Source organism: Zingiber officinale, chromosome 7B (assembly GCF_018446385.1).
Source record: "Zingiber officinale cultivar Zhangliang chromosome 7B, Zo_v1.1, whole genome shotgun sequence".
In the NCBI taxonomy this organism is placed as follows: Eukaryota; Viridiplantae; Streptophyta; class Magnoliopsida; order Zingiberales; family Zingiberaceae; genus Zingiber; species Zingiber officinale.
Genome location: NC_055999.1, coordinates 96,851,460 through 96,873,685, shown reverse-complemented (window position 1 = coordinate 96,873,685; position 22,226 = coordinate 96,851,460). Strand labels below are relative to the sequence as shown.

The 22,226-nt window shown below is 39.4% G+C and overlaps 1 protein-coding gene across 1 annotated transcript; it reads right to left on the bottom strand.

Annotated features, from left to right (window-relative positions):
• Window positions 1-1,671: 1,671 nt before the first annotated feature.
• Window positions 1,672-3,363, bottom strand: LOC122003956 (calmodulin-binding protein 60 D-like). Its single transcript, XM_042558915.1, has 5 exons — window positions 3,172-3,363; window positions 2,512-3,088; window positions 2,275-2,435; window positions 2,035-2,200; window positions 1,672-1,938 (listed from the first exon to the last, which is right to left on the bottom strand). Exons 1-5 carry the CDS (start codon window positions 3,337-3,339, stop codon window positions 1,739-1,741), a joined length of 1,272 nt encoding a protein of 423 aa, XP_042414849.1. The 5' UTR covers window positions 3,340-3,363; the 3' UTR covers window positions 1,672-1,738.
• Between the last annotated feature and the right edge of the window lie 18,863 nt (window positions 3,364-22,226).

Here is a 22,226-nt window from a genome sequence, read left to right as displayed (position 1 = left end):
CATTCGTCGTTATTCGTTTGATGTTATACGGCAGGCCTAGCGATCTGACTCTACATTCATGAGGGATTTTGCTTTTCGTTTGGCTGGGTCTAGTCAGTCGGACTTGCGCCTCCTTCGACTAGACTTGAAGGGGAGGCTTGTGATGTGGATATAACTTAAGGGCAAAGGAGAAATTAGGAAGAGGAGGAAGGGTAATTTGGTTATTACACTGTTTAGGGCTTAAGAGGGGGGCTGGATCTTTTCCTTCTTCGTGGAAATTCTTCACTGCCACCATAGTAGAGGGGACGCCACCTTCGTCGGCACCGTCTCCCTCGTCGCCGGTGAGCCACCCCCCTTCTCTTCTACTCTCCCATTCCTACGGCCATCAGGGGCTTCTAGTCACCATCTCCTCTCCTCCTTCGACACTGACGCCGCCTTCCCTTCTCCCTCTTCACGCCACCGTTGTCGTGGCTGCCGCTTTCTCCCTTGTCACCGAGCGGCACCGCCGCCTCTTCACGCCTTGGCCGCCACACAGACGCCCACGAGGACGCTGTTGCCTCTTCCTTTCTCTCCTCCAGGGCGACGTCGTTGAGGTCGCCACAACTGTCGCGCTGCCACCCTCCTAGCCAACGCCTCCTTCTCCCCTCTTAGCCCCAACACCGGAGCCGCCTTCTTCCTTTAATCCACAGCCAACATAAAATGGAAGGTCTTCTTCTTTGAAGGGCCCGCTGTCTTTGGGAGGAGAAAGGGCTTTGGGTTCTTCCGCTGTCGGGAAAACCCACACGACATTGCACTGGCATCATCTCGGCCTCACCCACAACGTCAGCCCTGCCACCTCCTACCTCTTCCCTCTCCCTTGGCACATCGGCGCCCACAACAGCCGGCCGTCACCCTTCAGACCGCCGAACAGCCAAGCGCTGCCTCACCAGCGGTCTCCTCCAGGACGCCACAACACTGCCTCTCTTATCACCTCATCGTAGGCCACCTCCGGACCGTTCACATTGTCATGTGCCTTCGATGTGGGTCGACCCTCTAAGCCCTCATCGCCACTGCTAGTGGATTCCGACTTGATCGTGCTCCGTCTCTGTTGCGTTCCGGCCTTCGAGACGAGGCTACATTCCGATCCTCGCATCGTTGTCTTATTTGGGCATGTCCGTTGTATCCCGACCTACATGCCGATTTCATATCCCGGCCTACGTGCCGATTTCATATCCCGGTCGGTGTGGCATGACGAGGTTCCGGCTTGCATGTCGTCTTCCAGATCTAGGCCATGCTCGATTAGGTGCCGTCAGATCCAGCTCGTCATCCGACTTATTCATCTACGTTTCCAGGTTACGACAACTCGAGCAGCGTCCCATCCGAGGCCACCCCCTTGGGTCAGGGTACGTTTTTCGTTCATATTCTATACACATTTCATTATTTTATGTCTTAGCCTATTACTTATATACTCGTTGGATCTGTCTCGAGCATCGGGGTACTAGGGATCGGGGTGACTCAGTCGCTGGCTGCAGATAGCGTTGACCAGAGGACTTTTGATGACTTGGTCAACATAGAAGACATCTTAGCATACCACCTCCGGGTCATCGCGATTCGATCAATATTTCATTCACCTCACTCGGCGGTCCGTCTGATTCAGATTCCGGACAGGATCATTATCCATCAGACTTTGCTTTACCGTCTTGATATATTGAAGAAGCATTACAACTGAGAAACATAATACAAGATGAAGTGGGGAGTATATATAAAGCTACAAGATTTGCTAGGATGAAACTTGTTGCACCGCAAGTAATTCGAAGTCCATGTTCTCGATTACGATTGTGGTGTTCATCTGCATGTTGCTTTGCAAAGTTCTATTGTTGTCCTCTGATCTCCCTTGTTCATATGCAGGCATATTCATGTTCTGCTGCTGATAACTTGAAACTAGCCGAGTCTCTGCTCCATATTCCTCCACAGAATTCACTGGAAAGAGAGAAGGGAAATCCAATAAGTAATATAATACATTCATAACAGAATTTTAATTTCAGAACAAAATTATAATGACGAAGAGAAGATCACTTTGTGTGGCAAAGCATCCATTATACGGCACTCCATGAGCTTTGTTCAACTGATCATTCATCTGCAACTGCCCTTGATAAAGGCACTGTTTCTCTTCAACTTTGCAAGTCCTTGCATGCTTTGTAGTTGCCTTCCACATCTTCTCGGACATACCTTTTCCTAGAATCTGAATCATCACCATCATTCACTTTGATCAAAATTAAAGCCTTTGTAGGGAAAGATTTAGACATTTCAGCTTACGTTTCTGAGACGCTTTGGATCTTTGTCCATTAGCCTCACGAACTCTTCCACTGTTCTTACTTTTGCATTGTCCAACCTCACGTGGAATGCTCCATCTTTGCCGATCTTCTTCAATCTCCACACTTCATCATTAGGCATCGGTGGATAATGTTTCTTATATGCTGTTAAACATGAAACTTAATCATTAAATATCTGAACGGATTGAAATTTAGTTGGAGCTAGGTGGCGTTCAATCACCTTCACCGCGACGATCCAGGACTTTGAAAGGTGTGGTCGTTGCTTCCTTAATCCTTGCCCCTCCGCCATTGCCATAGCAAACCCTCGCACCCAGCACGAATTTCCCAGTTCTCACCCACCTCGAGTTGTCTGAGAACTCAACTTCTTGAAACGTCGCCATGCCTCCGGACAGCACCGCCGTGCATTCTCCGACGAGCAACGGCGGCTTTCCATCTCTCCGTTTCACGAGGTTTCTGTTGAACTCGTCTGCCGTCCAGTCTTCCTCTTTCTGTGAGGGAAAATTCCCATTGAGAACCACAATCTCTACCTTCATAGTCTTCGAGGGAGAAAAGACAGGAGTTTCTTTAGTCATGGCATCGACAAGCTTGACTTGCAGAGGCTTGTCGTCTCTGTTCCGTATCTTGCATTTGTTGTAGATGTGCGTTGACATTTGATCTACGAACATGAGTTCCAGGCTTGCTACTGGCGGCTGTTTCTCCATAAGCAACTGGTTAGATCTAGGGGGAGCAACTGACGACAGAGGCCGTTGCAGTGCGACCACGAACTGATCGAACTTCTGCTGAACCACCTCACGCACCTGCACTTTGCCAATTTGTTCAGCACAAGATCTGAACAAAAAAACAAAAATACCACAAATGTTCTGATTTAGTGCATACATACCACATTTCGAAGCATCGGTTCTAACATGCTGCAAAAACTCTGCGCAGATCTGCTCGTGCTCATCTCCTCTCTGCACAAGTTGGAACCCATCCGTCTGAGCATGGCCGCCGTATTGCTATCCTCGTTGCCCTTGAGCTGCATATCTACGCAAAGGCTTTGGATCGCCATTAGTCAACGAGCTTGAGGGATCGATGCTTCATTTCGGGGGCAATGGCCGGCTTAATTTATATGGTGAGTTGGAGTAAGCTGGCGCGTAACGCGCGATGATATCCGCGGCAGTTGGGAGGTTGATTCGCTGTGTGTGCATGGAAAGTGGTTGGAAGGTTGGAGTTTGACTCTTGGGAAGTTAAGTCGGGAGGAAGATGGCTTGTAACTGTGGAGGGCTCAAGTCAAACACCAAACACTCAGCATGTCAACGGTTAATCTTCGGTACTATATAAGATTGATGAGAAATTTCTGTAAGATGGGAGCTTCCATGAAATATCAAAATGTAACATTTTGTCGACCAACTCAAATAGAAGCACCTAAATGAGCTTGGCCCCATGCAACGTTAATTATATATTGCATCATTGCCGACCTTAGGTTTGACATATCAAAAAAAGCAGATATTTGATGTGGGAATATAAATCTAGATGTGACGTGGTCCAGTCAAAGGTATGGATAAATACTTAAGTAAAAATAGAGGTTAAAGTGATCATCGATTTCTCTAGCTCAGTCACTCATGATTTACCCTTTACATAATTTGGCGAGCCGCTATTTCCGGTAAATATGGATAATGTAGTCATTACTCTTCCCCTCCGGAAGATCATAGTAATATAGTTATTTATCCCAAAAGATATGAATAGTGTACCAATTTCATCTGGAGGATGTGGAGAATGTTAGTGTTCATCTTGGGGCACGTGGGGCATGAGAAAATATAGTTGTAGCTCTATAAAAAGACTCCCGCTCCTACGTGCGCAGCTATGTGGACACAACCATTTGGATGCTTTGATTATTCCATCACTTTCATCTTCCTTTAACTCTTGTGCTAACGTGAGCATCGGAGTGATTACGCCGAGTCCAATCTCGGTGCTCATTCTAACATCTTTGCTAAGTTGTCTGTAAGATTTTCGTGCAACCCCCTCACCATTGTGTCACCTACTATCTTCTCCGTGATAGTTGCTTTTTGATGACTCATTAAATCACGGTCTCAAATATGTTCAAATTGGTGTCTGTGAGAACCGCCTAAACTGAGATGTTGAGATGGTGGAACTCAGGAGAAATGTCGAGGATCCCAACTTTGCAGGTGATGTTGCTCAAGGCGAAACTATCACCATGGCACAAGGATGACTCTTTTTCACTTGGTTTACGGAGGAGAAGCATTGGTTTTGATCGAAGTTGGTATGGAGATAGCTTGGATACAAACTTATGATTCCAATAATTTTGACAAACGACTATTGAAGCTAGATTTGATCAATGAAACTTAGAAAAGGTAGCATTTTGGCCTGTGGCTTACCTCAATGGATGTGCCAGACTTACAACAAGAGAGTTATCTCACGCACTTTCCAAGTCAACAACTTTGTCTGGAAGAAGATCAAACCTGTGGGCGATGTGGGAAAGCTAAAATCTTAGTGGGGAGGACCATATCAGGTCACCCGCAAACTAAGCTCGAGAGCATACTACCTAAAAGATTTGGCTGGTAAAGAGCTTGACCGACCATGGTCGACTATGCATTTGTGGCCCTACCACACTTAAGGACCTCGGGTGTTTTTTTAATTTTCTATTTTGTCTCAAGTATTTATTTGTTTTGTATCTACCTTTGCCTCCTTTTGCAATAAATAACTTTTCCTTTCCGAAACGTCTAGTCCAAGCATGTTCCCATGAGATCAAATACAAGCGTGCTCCCACTTGGTCGAGTTTAAACGTGCTTTTGCGCACCAAGTTCAAGCATGCTCTCATGTGATTGAGTCCAAACATGCTCCCACGAGCTAAGTCCAAGCATGTTCCTACCTGATAAGTCCAAGCGTTCTCTCAGCAAACACGTCCAAGCGTACTCCCACATGACCAAGTCCAAGCATTCTCCCACGCGATCAAGTCCAAGCGTACTCCCACGCGACTGAGTTCAAGCGTGCTCTCACACTCCGAGTCCAAGCATGCTCTCACGTGCCAAGTTCAAGCGTGCTCCTACGTGTCCAGTCCAAGCGTATTTTCACGTGATCAAGTCTAAGCATGCCCCCATGCGATTGAGTTTAAGCATGCTCCCATGCATCGCGTCCAAGTGTGCTGCCACATACCAAGTTCAAGCATGCTCCAATGCAAACAAGTCCAAGTATGCTCCCACACGTCCAAGTTCAAGCGTGCTCCCACACGATCAAGTCCAAAAGTGCTCCCATGCATCAAGTTCAAGTGTGCTCCCATGCAATCGAGTCCAAGAGTTCTCCCACGCGCCAAGTCCGAGTGTGCTCTCACACAATCAAGTCCAAGTGTGCTCCCACGCAATCATGCTCTCATGCGACCGAGTACCCTCATAGACTTGGAGCCCTTTGACTCTCACTACTCATGACCGACCTCCCATAGTTTAAGAGAACATTCAAAAGTAAGAGTTTTATCTTTCATTTCATTTCAAAAATTTGGCTAAGTATACCATCGAAGGCTTACAATAAGCAGCATATAATCAAACTACGCTAGTTGACAAACTCCTCTTTAGGGATGTTGTCGTAGACACTTCTCAGGCTTATAGTGTTATCAAATAAGTCAGCAGGTAAGTGCTTGGCCTCACAAAACTGTTTGACTACACTATCAATCTCATACTAGACCATTTTGAGGGTGTGACTATCTAGTAGATCATAGAATTCCTCCAACCGTACAAACTCTTCCCTCTTAATGGCCCAACATTTTTCTTCTCTAGCCACATAACCTTCGAGTTGCACCTCCTTGCCCTTTAATTCACCCTTCTAGGCTACTAGGTCAGCCTAAAGGTATCTATTTTAGATCGCTAGGTCTTAGACAAGACCCTCCTGATCTCCAACATTGCCTTTAATATATCCATCTCTTCTTGCCGAGTCCTCGACTTGGCTTTCATCTTCTCTAATTTAGATGTGGTTTTTTTCTGTTATTTCTTTTCTGAGGAGGCGTGTGATTCCAATTTTTTCAATTAGGCTTAGAACTCGCTCGATTGCTCTTGGAGGGTGGCCACCTCCGCCTCTGCCATCTCTAGCTCTTGCTACATCATATGTAGCTGTGTTGCTTGGTCGGCGATTTCAGCTTTGAATCCCTCAGCTGTAGTCCTTGCCAACTACAATCCTCGATTGGGTGGAGCCTGTCGACCCAAGCTTGTATGTCTATGGGATTGGAGGACAACGGGAACTCAAGTGGATAACTCCATCATCATAACCCATAACTACAATAGGGATAAGGTATGGATCACAAAAATTGGAGGCACAACTCCACCTTGATCCGATAAATTCTACAAATTCTTACCTCGGTTGAGTCATGCGCTACCCACTCCGCCACTGCGCCACCTCATTAATCTTGTGGCACATCGTGACCATCCCGTGGGTTAATGTTATCAAGACGAGGTTGAATTCTCAAGAGAGTTTCTAAGCGCAAATCCCCTACCTGCTCTTTAAGGTGAAATGGTTGACTTAGGATTACCAACTGAGCCCATCAGAAGGTCGCTTGGGAGTGGGTTGAAGAGTCTGGACCGTGAGGTGGACGTGTAAAACTCAGTTCGGCTTGTAGAGATCCTGCCATGATGGACGAAGATGGTATCGGGACCACTATAGGCCGGATTTAAACCCGATCGTGATTTGAAACTGACGGTTTGATCGTTTTTTGGGGGGTCAACCCTTAATCTTAATCATCTAAGATAATTATCATTCAAGATTCGAAACTGCCAGTTCACGAATTGTGTATGGTTCATCATTATTCGTCATAGTTTAAGATTATTATTATATTTTAAAAATAAAAAAAATATAAATTAACTAACAAAATTCTCTTAATTAACTAACAATTTATAAATTATTATTATTACTCCATTAGTTTTTATATAAGAAAAGTAAACTATTGCTTACTTATTAAATAATTAACTAACATTGCATGTTAATATGTTATAGACCATATGAATAGGATATTTGGCTCACATAAGAGACCTAGGTTCAATGACAAATCATTCTTTTTAACAAATTTCTAGCAATAAAAAATATCATTTATATTAAAATTAAAAAAGCATCTATAATAAAAGAATCAATTGAATTGTTGGTTCAATGTTTGAACTAGCTGTTCTGGCTAATTAAAGCTTGAACCATAACTGACCCGCTCCATCACCCAAAGAACTAGCGGGCGAAGCACCTCACTCCTCCAACTCAGCCTTAGCAGGTCTGGACCTGAGGTGAGGCCCAGGAGGCGCTCACCTGCCTCAACTAACTTGAGGGTAGAAGACCCCAACATCTATTTTTGTCACCACGTGTAAAATCATTAGTTATAAATATGTCAGATACTCAATTGGCAAAATAGTCTCTCTCCCTAAAAATATATTTTTTTACCGACAAGCGAAGAAAATATTTTATTGTGAATGAAAAAATAATGGAAGACTCAGAGTGAGAGAGATTCAGTACAAGTGGAAAATGATGATTACTCCATAGAGTAGTCAAAAAGAGTTGGGTCCAATTGTTAAAGGTGAATATTGAAGTATTGACAGACCTCGATAAAGATCTCAAAATGAAAAATTGAAGGTCGTCTAACAGCTAACCGCTTAAAAAAGGTGATGAAACCGACAGGGGGAGATGAGGTCGGTCAAGAGTTATTCAAGATTATTATTCGATGGTCAGCAAGAATTTCACATTGCAAGAACAATTGGTCCAAATCTCCTCTATTAAAATCAGATGTCATTGAAGTGTACTAGGGAGTTGAAATACTTTCAGTTGCCATGGATGCGCTGGAAGACTACGGAGGATGAAGACGAAAGAGACAGCAAAAGTTGGAGCACAAGAAAGGTGAAAGAACTTATAGGAAAAAGGAAATTTGTGGGGCGACAGAAAATCATTGTTTCTAGAACTTGGACAAGATGACGAAAAAGTGATGACATTCTCCCCTCGCTAACCCTAATATACTTCGGTCTTGGAATTTTAACCATTGGATCAAAGTAATAAAACGATGAACTATCACGCTGAGCCGTTGATTCCGCCGCTCAAATCTACCAAATCTCTACCATCATTTCGAGTTGATATATCAGCATGGCTCTGACACGTGGCAACCCTCAACTCTATAGCATTTGTTGCAACACAAGATGTGCTAATCATTACTTGGATATAGAGCTATTAGATGGGTCAACCCATGGTGGGGCAGGTCGGTTCATAGCTGGTTAGCCATTTGGCAGGACGAGGCAGGGTGGGTCAATTCATTATCTTGACATCGTGGAAAATCTCCAATCCAATCCAACTTAAGGTGGATTCCAGATTAGGTGGGCTAACTCACGGGCCCACCACAAATATAAAAAATAAATAAATGGCAATGTACATGTAACGCTCCTAGTTTTTTTTACTTACAATTCATAAATAGAAATGCGGACGTCACTTTCTCATACTTCCATAGCTGTTTCTTAGTTCAGATAAAATTACATAGATGGTTCAAAAACAACATAACTAAATGCAGAATTTAAACTGGAAGGTCTTCGGGTTGTACTGCCATGGTTCTGAGCTGACTCACTAGTCAACGCCTCCTGCCTCGACTATTCCCTTTTCTAAAAAAAAGAAGGTTAAAGTCTGTGAGTCGAGAGACTTAGCATATTCAAAACCATACCATGCAATAGTTAGCGCCTATAATCTGGTGCACTAAGAAAAACCACGTTCTAGGTAACTAGGGACCTTCCTATACATCAGCATAACGTAAGCATAAATATAAGCATACGAACAAGCATAATCATGAGCATGTACATCAACATAACGTAAGCATAAACATAAGCATACGAACAGTTATAATCATGAGCATGTACATCAACATAATGTAAGCATAAAAATAAGCATAATATATTATAAATCCTTTTAAGGCAAGGATCGTTGAAAGTGACAAGCTATCGTCATATGATCGATTGATCAATCTTAGTTGTAAAATCATGGTACTTGGCGGCGGGGCATCAGCAACTCTCGTCACTGGGTCATGGCCTATCATGGAAAACCGATATTGGGCTCCCTCTAGGGCCTTGTCTCGTAAATGAGCTCCCTTTGGGGCCTTTTTCCTCTTGGTATTCTCATCAAATCATTATCATTTTGTCACAATCAACTTACCCGATATTGGGCTGTCTCTAGGGTCTTTTTCCGTAAGCAGGCTCCCTCTGAGGCATTTTCTCTCACGATATCCTCATTACATCTTTATCATTATTATTATCACTTTGTTATAGTCAACTTACCCGATTTGGGCTCCCTTTGGGGCCTTTTCCCGTAAACGGACTCCCTCTAGGGCCTGTTCCCTCATAGTATTCTTATTAAGGTGGCGTTTGGTTTAGAGGTTTGGGAATGAGGGAATGGATTCATTCCCAAACCTTATGTTTGGTTGATGGGAATGGAATCAAGATTTTGGAATGAAACCCAAAAACTTGGGTATGGATGAAACCCACCTCCTCCCTTGGGTTTTGATGGAATAGGAATGAGAATTAAGTCTTGGACGAAAATACCTTTAGTATATTTGTTCAATTTTTCTTTCATTTCACTCTCTCTCCTTGTTCTCTCTCATCGTACTTTCTCTCTCCTCATTCTATCATCACACTTTCTCTCTCCTCATTCTCTCTCATCACACATTCTCTATAATTTTCTCTCTATATTCTCTCTCATCATTTTCTCTCTCTTAATTGTCTCCTCATTTTTTCATCATACTTTCTTTCTCATCATACTTTCTCTCTCCTCAATCTCTCTTTACCATACTCTCTCTACATTTTCTCTTATCACACTTTCTCTCTCTTTATTATCTTCCATCATACTCTCTCTTCTCATTTTCTCTCATCACACTTTTCCTTTCTTCATTTTTTTCCATCATAATTTCTCTCTCATCACGTTTTCTCTCCTCAATCCCTCATTTTCTCTCAGCATAGTTTCTCTCTCTTCATACTTTTTCTCTTCTCAATCTCTCCTATCACGCTCTCTCTCCTCATTTTCTCTCATCACACTTTCTCCCTCTTCATTTTTTCTCATCACACTTTCTCTCTCATCATTCTCGCTCATCATATGTTTCTCTCACATTCAACTTTCTCTTCCATCTAATTTTTTCTCTTATTTTCCTCTAAGGGTAAAAAAAGAAATTTAGGTTCATTCTGATCGAAAATATTTAACTAACCAAACATTATTTTTAAGAATAATACCCAAGCTCTTACCCATTCCCATTCCAAAATACTATGATACCCATTCTCATTCCGATTCCTAGGAGAGAACCAAACACCACCTAAATTCTTATCATTATCATTATCACCTTAAGATATCATAATCGTACATACGAAGAATATGAACATAAACTTGCGTGTCAATTCATAACAAAACTTAAACTTCGACTTCTGTATCAACATAGCATGAGTAGGCGTAGAAATTTAGACATGGCATAATCGTAAATCTAAACGTAAGCATGCAAATTTATATCCTACCTATAGCCTTCTAAACTATCATGATGTGAAGCAAGGGTAATCACAAGCATACTAAACAAATTTTGAAAACTTAAAAATTTATAGGAGCTAAATGGTATCATTTTCTTAACATAGACTTAATTACAAACCAAAAACCGAAACTCATTTAGGGTACCTAAACATACATGATCCTGAGGAACTAAAATAAAACATGATATGAGAAAAACCTGAACAATGGTAGAGCAACCATGATGAACAAACCCTTAAAACAGGATTTAGAACTACTCCTACCATATCCGAAACTTGCAAGGTTTATAACATAATCGGAGCATGCATCGTTCTCTAGTTTCTAATGCAACCCCATGGTGATTAAACCATTAAAAACAGAATTTAAAATGACTCCTATCATATCCGAAGCTTGCATGATCTATATCATAATTTGAGCATGCAAAGATCTCTAGTTTCTAAGGGAAAACAAATAGTAAAACACGAAGCAACTTGTAGAGAAACATCATGATAATAAAACCTCTAAAAACAAAATTTAACATAATCATGTTAATTAAACCTCACAAATAGAATTTAACAACGTCATGATGATTAAAGCTCTAAAACAAATTTTTACAACATCATATTAATTAAAGCTCTAAACCAGAATTTAACCACTCCATAAATCTGAAATTTTCTAGTTTTATAAGTTGAAATAAGCATAGAAAAGTTTCCCACCTTCTAATGGAAAACAACTAGAAGCATGGAACAAGCATGGAGTGCAACATCAAACTATATAGCCTCTAAAATAGAATTTTAATCTACTCATAAAATCTGAATTTTACAAGTTTTACAATTCGAGTTGGGTATCAAATGGTCTCCTATCTTCTACAGAAAAACAACTAGAAGCATGGAACAAACATGAAGTGCAACATCAGACTATATAGTCTCTAAAATAGAATTTTAATCTACTACTATAAATCTGAATTTTACAAGTTTTACAATTCGAGTTGGGTATCAAATGGTCTCCTATCTTCTAAACAAAAATAGATAGAAGCATGTAACAAACATGAAGTGCAACATCGAACTATATCGTTTCTAAAATACAATTTTAAACCAAGATGTGTGAACTAAACCATAGGTTTTATACTGCACCCTATAACATCCGAAATCCAACCTATTCACAATCAATTTAGAGCATAAAAAGATCCTAAACATGGTGTCATTAGCAAAAAAATAACCAATCATTATAAGCCCTAAAATCCAAAATCCAAAATCCTCCATTTAAACAACCTTTAAGAGCTTTAAGGAAAGAACTTAAACTAAAGCATCACAACTCAATCTATGGTACTCGAAATTCACAAGACATAGAAGCTAATCTAAAGCATTAACATAGTTGAAAATATGCACCATTTGTATGGGCCGAACCATGGTATCCTTAGTAAGAAAACAAACCAAAACCTCACAAGCCACAAAAATCCAAAACTACACAAGACATAGAGGCTAATTAAAATAATAACATGGTTGAGAACATGCCTTAAGTACTTAACTATAACTCCTTGTCTTCCCTTGAAACTCTAGCATCGATGGAGAAAACAAAGGGTAGGGGAAACCTCCTTAGGCTGGTGGCAACAAGAAGACAAGGTGGAGTTGCGGGTTTAAATAAAAGAGGGAATTTAGGACTTGGTCTCAATTTCTATTTCCATATCTATCCACATATAAATTCGTAACTTATATAAATGCTAAGTCATTTATTTTATTTTTTTTATAAAACTTAATAACAAGTCTAGATAGAAACCATAGTTATATAATTCCATATATATTTTACTTAGTCATATAAATTTTATTCATGATATATAATTTATAATACTATAATTTCTTAATTGGTTACCAAGAGCACTTTCTTTATATATTAATCCTACATTCTCCTTATTTAATTCTATTTATTCTTTGTAATTATAACTTATATATCACGTAATATATTAGTTTATTTCCATATTAATTAGATGAATAATGTCTACAAATTTATACATACTAAGTTTTATCTCTAAATGCTAAGGCCTTTAATTCTTATATACTAAGTTTTATCCATATATTATAGTCTTTTCCTTTTTATTATCATACACGTTACATTTCTATAATTTATAGTACCTATATTATTTATATCTCATTTATGATTAGATGGATAGTTTATATACATAAATACTAAGTCATGTATAATTTCTATATAAAAATTTATATCTATATGTTATACTAATTTTTATATACATACTAAGTCTTTATAAATTTTATAAATAACAAAAATCTATATCTATGGTTATATAAATTTTTATATATTTACTAAATCATATACATTTTTGTATAAAAATGTATACAGTTATATAAATTTTTATATACATATTTATTTTTAAAATAAATTTTATACATATTTATATTCAACCGTTTTCTTAATTGGTTAATTCTAATTCCATAAATGTAAGCTAACTTAATCAAATCTAACTAAATCCATTTATTAAATTAATAATTTCTTAATTAAATCTAAATTAAATTATAATTTAATCCAATAAATATCCTAAATTAAATAAGTGGTTTCAGACATTATAGTACAAAATGACAGTTATAGTTGACCCCATAGAATAAGACTTGGGCGGCGTTGCTTCTGTTTTCTTCTTTCTGAGTGGAGAGTTTATTTTGCTTAGCCGGGACTCGAGCAGGATCAGCGTTATCCCTCCTCTAGTGTCGATGGTGCCACTTGGGCACTCTTCTTTTGTCCTCTCGTCGCCCGACAGATCGTTGTCTATGTCGCCGATCTGAAGTTGGAGATCGACGACGGTATCCTCTCGGCGCCGGTCGGCCATCGATCGGTGTCAGATCGTAGCAGTCGCGCATGTTGTGCGTCAACGACTAGTGAAAGGAGCAGAACATCGGTGTCCATACCTTGCCTCTTGTCGTCTTCTGCCGACTAGAGGCCACATGCTACACGACATGTGTCCTGGCTTCTTGATGCGACCGTGCTCCCTCTGTTCTTGGCTCTTTGGGCGGTTGGTGGCTGTTCGATGGTCGCAACTTGGGTACCAGCGTGGGCTCGGCTGACGTTTCTTTCTTCCTTACTGCCTGGGCTTCTTCCACGTTTATGTATTCATTGGCCTTCCTGAGTAGGTGGTCAAAGTCCTTGCGCGGCTTCCTAATGAGCGACCGGAAGAACTCTCCTTCAACCAGCCCCTGCGTGAAGACATTCATCATCGTCTCGGATGAGACTGAGGGGATATCCATGGCCACTTGATTGAAACACCTGATGTAGGCTCAGAGCGCTTCTTTCGATCCTTGCTTCAGGACAAAGAGGCTGACGCTCGTCTTCTGATAGCGTTAGCTGCTGGCAAAATGGTGCTGGAACGTAGCTCAGAAGTCCTGGAAGCTACGTATTGATCTGTTTGGCAATCTTCGGAACCAGTGCTGCGCCGAGCCGGAGAGAGTAGTGAGAAAGACTCGACACTTCACTCTATCTGTGTGCTGGTGAAGCGTGGCCGCGTTATCAAACTTATCCAGATGATTATCTGGATTAGTCATTCCATTATATTCCCCGATCGCCAATGGGGTATAGTGCCTAGGTAGAGGCTCACCCAAGATCGCCTAAGAGAATTACAAATTGATCTGCTCGGGCGAAGCGTGACTTCTAGGCGCCTTTCCTTTTTGTGCATCTCGAATGGGAGCGTCGTCCGAAGATGACTCCCTTTCCTGGTTCACCTGAGCTATTTCTTAGGGGGTTTGGAACAAGACGTGATGAAATGGGATGGGCGTGGGCGGCGCTTCCTGCGTGTTGGTCAGACCTCTATTCTTCCCCCATATAGAAACTGGTTCCGGTCAGTCTTCCAATCCCGCTCGCCCTCCTGCTGTCGACGTCGTCGGTTGTTGTACTAACCGACACTGCAACAAAAATGACTTTTCACAGCGCATCATCAACGACGCGCAGTTAAAGCACGTTGTTAATAATAGTTTTTACGACACACCTAATTATGTGCGCTGCAGATAGTATAATATTTATATAAATGATGACATACGAAAAAAGTACACTGTCAATATACTTTTCAACGACGTGTATAGTGCGCTGTTAAAACATAATATTAATGTCATGCGGTGGACACTGTTAATAATTATTATACATATATAAATGACGATGTGTAAAAATACACGCTGCCAATAAATATTAAAAAATTTTAATAACGTGCAATTAGCGTTGTTAATAGTCTTTTTGCCAAAATTATTCATGTGAAACCCTCCACAATTATTTTTCACTTACTCCCCTCGCGTACCAAACTCATGCAAAACCAATTGCACGCACCTCTTTCACGCAAAAAAACTAAACGCGCGACCTCTCTCTCACGCAAACTCCTCCGCCGAAGCCCTCTCTGTTGAAGCCCTAAACCCTAAGTCCTCCACGCCGAAACCCTCTCCATCGAAGCCCTCCACTGACTTGAACATCTTCGTCGGGATCTTTCTTAGGTTAGATTTCTTTTATTTGTTTTTATTTTTCGTATATTATGTTGTCGTTGAAAGCACTCTACTCCCCAAACCATAGCATAGAGAGTCCTCTGGTTTGATGGATTGGTGAAGGCAAGAAGGATTAGCCAAGCAATGGAAGTTTTTGACAAGCTGTTGAAGAGGGGAATCAGATATAATAGAACATGAGATCTGTTTGAGCAAATGCTAAGGAGTCGGATAAATGGTACTTCTGAACTCAGCGCCTTACTATCAGATGCTTTTGGCAAAAGTAGGACGAAGGCATGAGATAAAAGGGCTACTCGACGGTGGCGGTGGCAATTCAAGCATTGTTGTTCCTCAAGCACAACAGGTAACTGTTTGAATCAAACATTTCTTTACCACTCAAAAATTAAAGGAGAATTTGACTTTTAATTTATTGGATGGAGTTTCAGTTGAAGGTGTTCTTGTTTGGATATTCTTGTGCCGTTTTGCTAAAGATAATGCCACTGGGCATGCTCTCACTTACCTAATAGAATAGCGGGTCAAAAATTTAAGAGTTATACACTTAAAAAATTAGATTAAGCTATTGACAGGATCTGAAATAAAATGGGTGAAATCTCTTTTTATACCAAGATTTAAGCTTTGATTAATATGGATTCGGATATATTAGTGTTATGATTCTTCAGTAGATTTTATTAACTGAATCATGCTATTTGCTATCTAGTAACGGATAATTAATATTCTTAATATCATTTTTAATTACTTTTTAGTGAATTGTATGCATTGATTATGTGTCTAGTTTCCATTATAATCTCACTGCCATTGAACCTAATAAGGAGATTGTTTACTTGTTGGAATCCCTAAGTCATCACATGCTAAGTAACATTAACTTGCTCATTTGCACATACTTGTTTTTTAATTTTATTAGCCCACATATGTTCTCTTATTTGAGAAAGTATGACCATTTATAATATTTAGAACTTTCTTTCCAAAATTAGCTTTACTCTATTCCGATATCTCCATATCTCAACTTTTCTGAGCTAGTCTTGCATTTCAACTAACAACATTTAATTTAGTTTAGTTTATCATTGTGCTAAGGGTGATAGGCATTTATTGAATTTGAATTTTTTATGAGCAAATAAGTTAGGCTCAATTAAGATGTGTTGCACCACTAAGAGATCAAAATTACTTAGGTAGTATCTACATTATAATAATTTTAATTATATGTACTGCAATGTGGATACTCAACATAAAGTTTGAGATTTTGCATCATTGTGCTTTATGGGTTTACGTTTATCTTGTACATTGTTCTTACTACCATGATGTGAGTTGCACCATTGACAAATAATACTAAAACCACTTCAGCATTATTCACATTGTAATAGGTTTTCTATATATTGTATCAGTTTTATTGAAAATTAAAGGCATTTTAAGTCGTACTAATATGGTTCATTTGGGGTTGTGCCCTAGTGACTGTCATTTTAAGCAGTATCAATAGTTTGGAGTTATGCCCCAGTGATTGTATCAAAACATTTTTCTATTATGCTATCAATGTGTTTCCAACTCCCTTTATTTCAGAATAAAAAAATTATCGTTTGATTTTTTTCAGACACATGAATCAGTGATTAGTTATCTAATACTAACTTATGTCATTTGATTCTTGTAGAACTAGTCTCATGAATGTTACCTTGTAAGAACCGACTGGTCTATTAATGTTATGACTATTTTATGTATTCCAATGCAAGAGAGTTAGAAGAACCAACGCAACAATCAGAAATCATTGTGGACTTTGAATTACTTGCACTACTTCAGAGAGACATAGAAGGAGAGTAAAGGCTTGCTGCTTATAATTTTTTTACCTTATCAACCTGTAACACAGTTATTTATATTAGAAAGAAAAAGTATATGATGTTTATTTTTTTTTTTTTTATATGCCTGTAACACAGTTATTCCTTTAGCGATAATTGTACGATATTGATAATTATATGTGTGACATTTTTTTATTTTATATGCAATTAACCGCAGCGTGCAGTTATGCGTTGTGAATGTAATTTACCGCAGCACACAGCTATGCACTGCAAATTCAATTTATCGCAGCGCGCGAACACGCGTTGCAAATTCAATTTACAGCAGCGCACGGTCGCGCTGCGAATATTTTATGACTTTTAACAGCATGGAGTTGTGCAGCATGTGATGTCCGCTGCAGATAGCATAATTGCGCGCTGCAGAAAGTCATTTTTGTTGTAGTGCGATTGGCTAGTGCCTGCTGTTGCTGCTGCTCGAACATCTTCGCCGCTCGGGATTACACTAGCATGTCGAGCTCCTCTTTGGTGAGCGTCACGGTGGTGAGTCGTCCAACGTTCTCCATCTTCTGAACTCGGATGCAGGTTAAGTTCCCACAGACGGTGCCAAATATAATCCTGTCCGAAAGTCGATGAGATAGAAAGCTGGGGATGTGGCGCTCACGCTGACCGCCTATAGACTCCGCTCTGACCTGCAACACAGATGACGTCAGTGCGGAGCCAGGGAAGAGGTTCCCTGCGTTGGCCCTCCGACGCTTAAGTCAGTTATCGACGATGAAGTAGAAGGTGGAGTAACAACAAGAATGAACAGTAGCACGAACAGCGTCTCTTGCATACCTCCGCCGATGCTTGGACCCCCCTTTATATAGAGCTCCTGTAGTGTACATGCACGCTCCCCAAGGAGAGCACGCTTCCCAAATTTTTTTCTGAAAAAACTTGTTAGTAAAGTGTCCCTGACATAGTACCTTAACAGGTCGAGCATATCTTTGAAGTGACAGTAGAAGCTTCCACCATATGATCTTCTAGTTGTCGATGCCCGGTGTCAGTGGCACTAACTCCCAAAAGGATGCCGATGGATAACAGAGGGAGTATGTTGCTAGGCCGAGCGGGTTGGCCGCTCGGCCAAAACTTCACTAGTCATGTGCATGTATCTGCTCGGCCGTAACTTCGCTGTTCTCGTGTCTCATCCGGTCGGCCGAAGCTCCACTGTGCCAATACCGAGTCTTATCGCAAGGTCGAGCGGGATAGCTGCTCGGCCCGACTTCTGCACATCGTCTCCTCTTCCGTCCAGCGTCCACTACTCCCTTGAGCGTCGGTCATTTGACACTTCCTCGTGTCAAAGACGAGATCAGATCGGAACCTTCTCCCCCCAGGATCGGACCGGAACCTTCTCCCCCCGGTTGGGGCATGATCGCCTGATCGACCGATGTTGACCTGGTCTCCCGATCGATCGATTATATCTGAGCGTTGACCTGATCACCCGACCGACCGATGATATCTGAGCGTTGACCACTTTGACTTTGACCTCCACCGTGACAGCTATGCTCCACGGGGTGGAGCCCCTCCTTATCACCGCATTATGATGCATGTTGAAAAGAATATCTGTGAGAATATCATAGGCATATTGTTAAACATGAAGAAAATAAAAATCCAAAAATAGTGTTAATGCTCGGAAAGATTTGATGCACTTAAAAATTAGAGAAGAATTACATCCTCAACAAAAGGGGAAAACATGTATCACTTACCTGCTGCGCCTTACAGATTGTCTAAAAAAGAAAAGGATGTATTTGTTAGATTGCAAGGTTGCAAATAAAGTCCCATATTAAAAATACATGGGAAAGATCACAGGTTTATAAGAGAAAGATACCATTGGTATAAGACCTTTTGGGTAGAGCTCAAAAATAAAACCATGAAATCTTAGACCCAAAGTGGATAATATCACACTATTGTATTGATATCTAAATTTCTTTTAGTCTTAACAATTGGTATCAAAACTTGGACTACCAAAAGGTCTAACCGACTACTGTGCACAAGAGATATGGTCTAATTAAGCCATGTGAGTAGAATATTGACCTTGAATAAAGGAAGTAGGGGCTCCCGTGTCTAGATCAAGAGGACTAGACACCAAGCAGGAAGTCCTAGTTGCGGCTAGGCAAGAAAGTCTTAGTAGGTCGGGTGGGCCAAGGGGAAGGAAGACCTGGTGGATCAAGGATTAGACGTGGGAAGCCTGTGATCCTTTGTTTGAGGGGAGGGAGGGATTTTGGATTGCAAAATTGCAAACAAAGCCCCACATTAAAAATATATGGGAATGATCATGGGTTTATAAGGAAAAGATATCTCTATTTGTATGAGGCCTTTTGGATAGAGCCCAAAAATAAAACCATGAGGGCTTAGGCCCAAAGTGAATAATATTATGCTGTTGTGGAGATATATAAATCCCTTTTGGTCCTAATAGTATTTTTCTCTAGGTTGAAGAAAATAAAGCTACCCGATGGTTATAGCTCAAATATTGGTAATTGTGTTTCTTTAGAAGATTGTAAATTTATTGGGCTGAAATCTCATGATTGTCATATTCTAATGCAACAATTGCTATCAGTTTCATTGAGAAATCTTTTACTGAAAGGTCCATACAATGCTCTATTTATGTTGTGTACATTTTATAATGAATTATGTTAAAGAGTGTTAAACAGGAACCGTTTAGAACAACTCGAGGAGAATATTGTTGAAACTCTATACATGTTGGAAAGGTATTTTCCACTCTTTTTTTTTACCATTTCAGTTCATTTGATAATTCATTTAGCTAGAGAAGCTCGCTTGTGTGGACCAGTCCAATTCTGCTGGATGTATGTGTATCCATTTGAAATGTAATAAATATTATACAACGAATTAGATTTTGTTATCAACACTTCTTTCATCTAATTTATTTTGTTATTTAGATTTATGAAAATACTTAAAGGTTATGTGAAGAATTGAGCAAGACTAGAGGGTTGCATAGCTGAGTGTTACCTTGCAGAAGAAAGAATGCAATTTTATAGTGCTTATATTAAAAAAAGTTGCTAGTATTGGTGTCCGTTCTAATCGGAATGCGGATTTGGAGAATGGATTAGTGGAAGGTCGCCCAATTTCCCAAGGAAAAGTTAAGATTTTAGAAGACCTTGTGTTGCAAGACGCACATTGATATGTGTTGTTTAATACTGTAGAAGTTGAACCTTACTTACAATAAGTATAGTTAATTATTAGATAATATTGGTCTAGTACATAATTCATATATTGTAACAATCACTCTTTAATGATTTTAAATAGGATACACATTGAGGAGCTTAAACAAGCAGATCATCATTTTATAAGGAATGAAATGTTGTTACAAAAATGACATATGGAAACATTTGGTCAATGGTTATCAAAACATGTTATGATACCTCTTCATGCAGAATTCAATGACTAGCACATGGTCCAAGAAAATATGTTATATCTTATATATGTTATATTATAAATGGGCATCAATTTCACATAATTGATGTTGGAAGGTTGACACAAGATAGTGGTGTTTCAATTGAAGTCGATACTGTTTGTCAATCTAGTGCTAATGATTATTCATATACAGTAGGAAGACTATCATACTATGGGGTTATATGAGATATTATTTTACTAGACTACTATTCTTTTAAAGTTCCTATCTTTAGGTGTGATTGGGCCAATCATGGAACTGGTATTAAAATAGAAGATGATTTTACACTGGTCAACTTACATCAAGGACTAAGAACTTTTGAAAGCAATCCATTCATTTTAGAATCACACGCAAAGCAAGTATTCTATTCTAGGGACAATGATGAATCAAACTGGTATGTGTTGCTAAAAGTGTCACCTCGGGGTATTCATGATATGAATTTGATTGAAGAGGATGCCTATATGTCATCAACACCACTTGATGTGTCTAGACTTGAGGTAACATTATCGAGAATATACCATATGTAAGGAATGAGTGTGAGGGAATTGATGTAACTGATCCATGACTTAAATTTTATGGGGTATATTTTATAGTTAATTACTTCATCTAATAAATGTTCTTTTCAAGTTTCATTATACTTTATTTACTGTTTTATTATATTTTTCTAGTTTGTGTGTTTTCAGCGATGATGATATCATATTGTAAATGAGCAGGTCATTAATTATATAACTTTCAAAAGATGAAAAAAATGGGCAAAAAATGCAGCAAAGTAGTTATAGATGAAATTCAGATGATATTGTATTCTGTTTTAAATCTTGGTTTACTTTAATAAAAAAAGAGGGAATTGATGATGACAAAATTGATAAGAAAAAGGGACGTGGTCTATCAAAGTTGAATTTGGTTAATGGTCAACAAAAGTCAAAAGAACTAAAGCGTAATGAATTTGGACAACCGATTGGAGATAATTCAGTTAAGTACGCTTCTTTCCTAGGTTGCATGATAAAAGAATTTGTGTGATATACATTAGATGGATGGAATGATGTAGATGAAGAAGTGAAAAATAGGATGTGGGAATTGTCTTTGGGTAATGTCTTCGGTCACTAAATTTTTCTTGTCTGATATTAATTATGACAAAATGTAAATATATTGTCGTGCTTCTTAATGTACAGATGAATTATAATGTTGAAGAGTAGGGAAAGAAATTAATCTTTCAAAAGTTGGTTAAGTTGTGCTCGATAGAAAGTTCAAACTACAAATACTTATACGAGAAGCTAATGTTGGTCCAGTGATTTCACGAAATCTTAGTCTTTTGAAACTTGAATTTATGGATCAAAATCAATGGAAATTATTTGTAAAGAGGACATTATTATCTACCTTTCAAGTAAATATTAATTAATAAATCTTACTATTAAAGTTTCTTTTATTATTTTATGTATTTCATATACATTATTTATCTTTGTATTCTTGATTGCAAAGATAAATAATGTTGTGTGCTACTATGTGCCTAAAAGTTTGATTTCCTCAGCTCTCCTGTCTGCATGGTTTATTTTTCTCCAAAACATACATGTTGCACATTAATGGAGCAACTAGTTTGTAATAAAATTGAATTTTATGAATGTGGAAAATGAAGCACTGGCCAGCCTACCTAGTATAAAATATTGAAAATTATGCTTCATATTAACTGAGCCTCTATTTTGTCATGAATTTGAAGTTTATGAATGTAAAAAATGAAGCACCAATGCCTACATACTTCAAA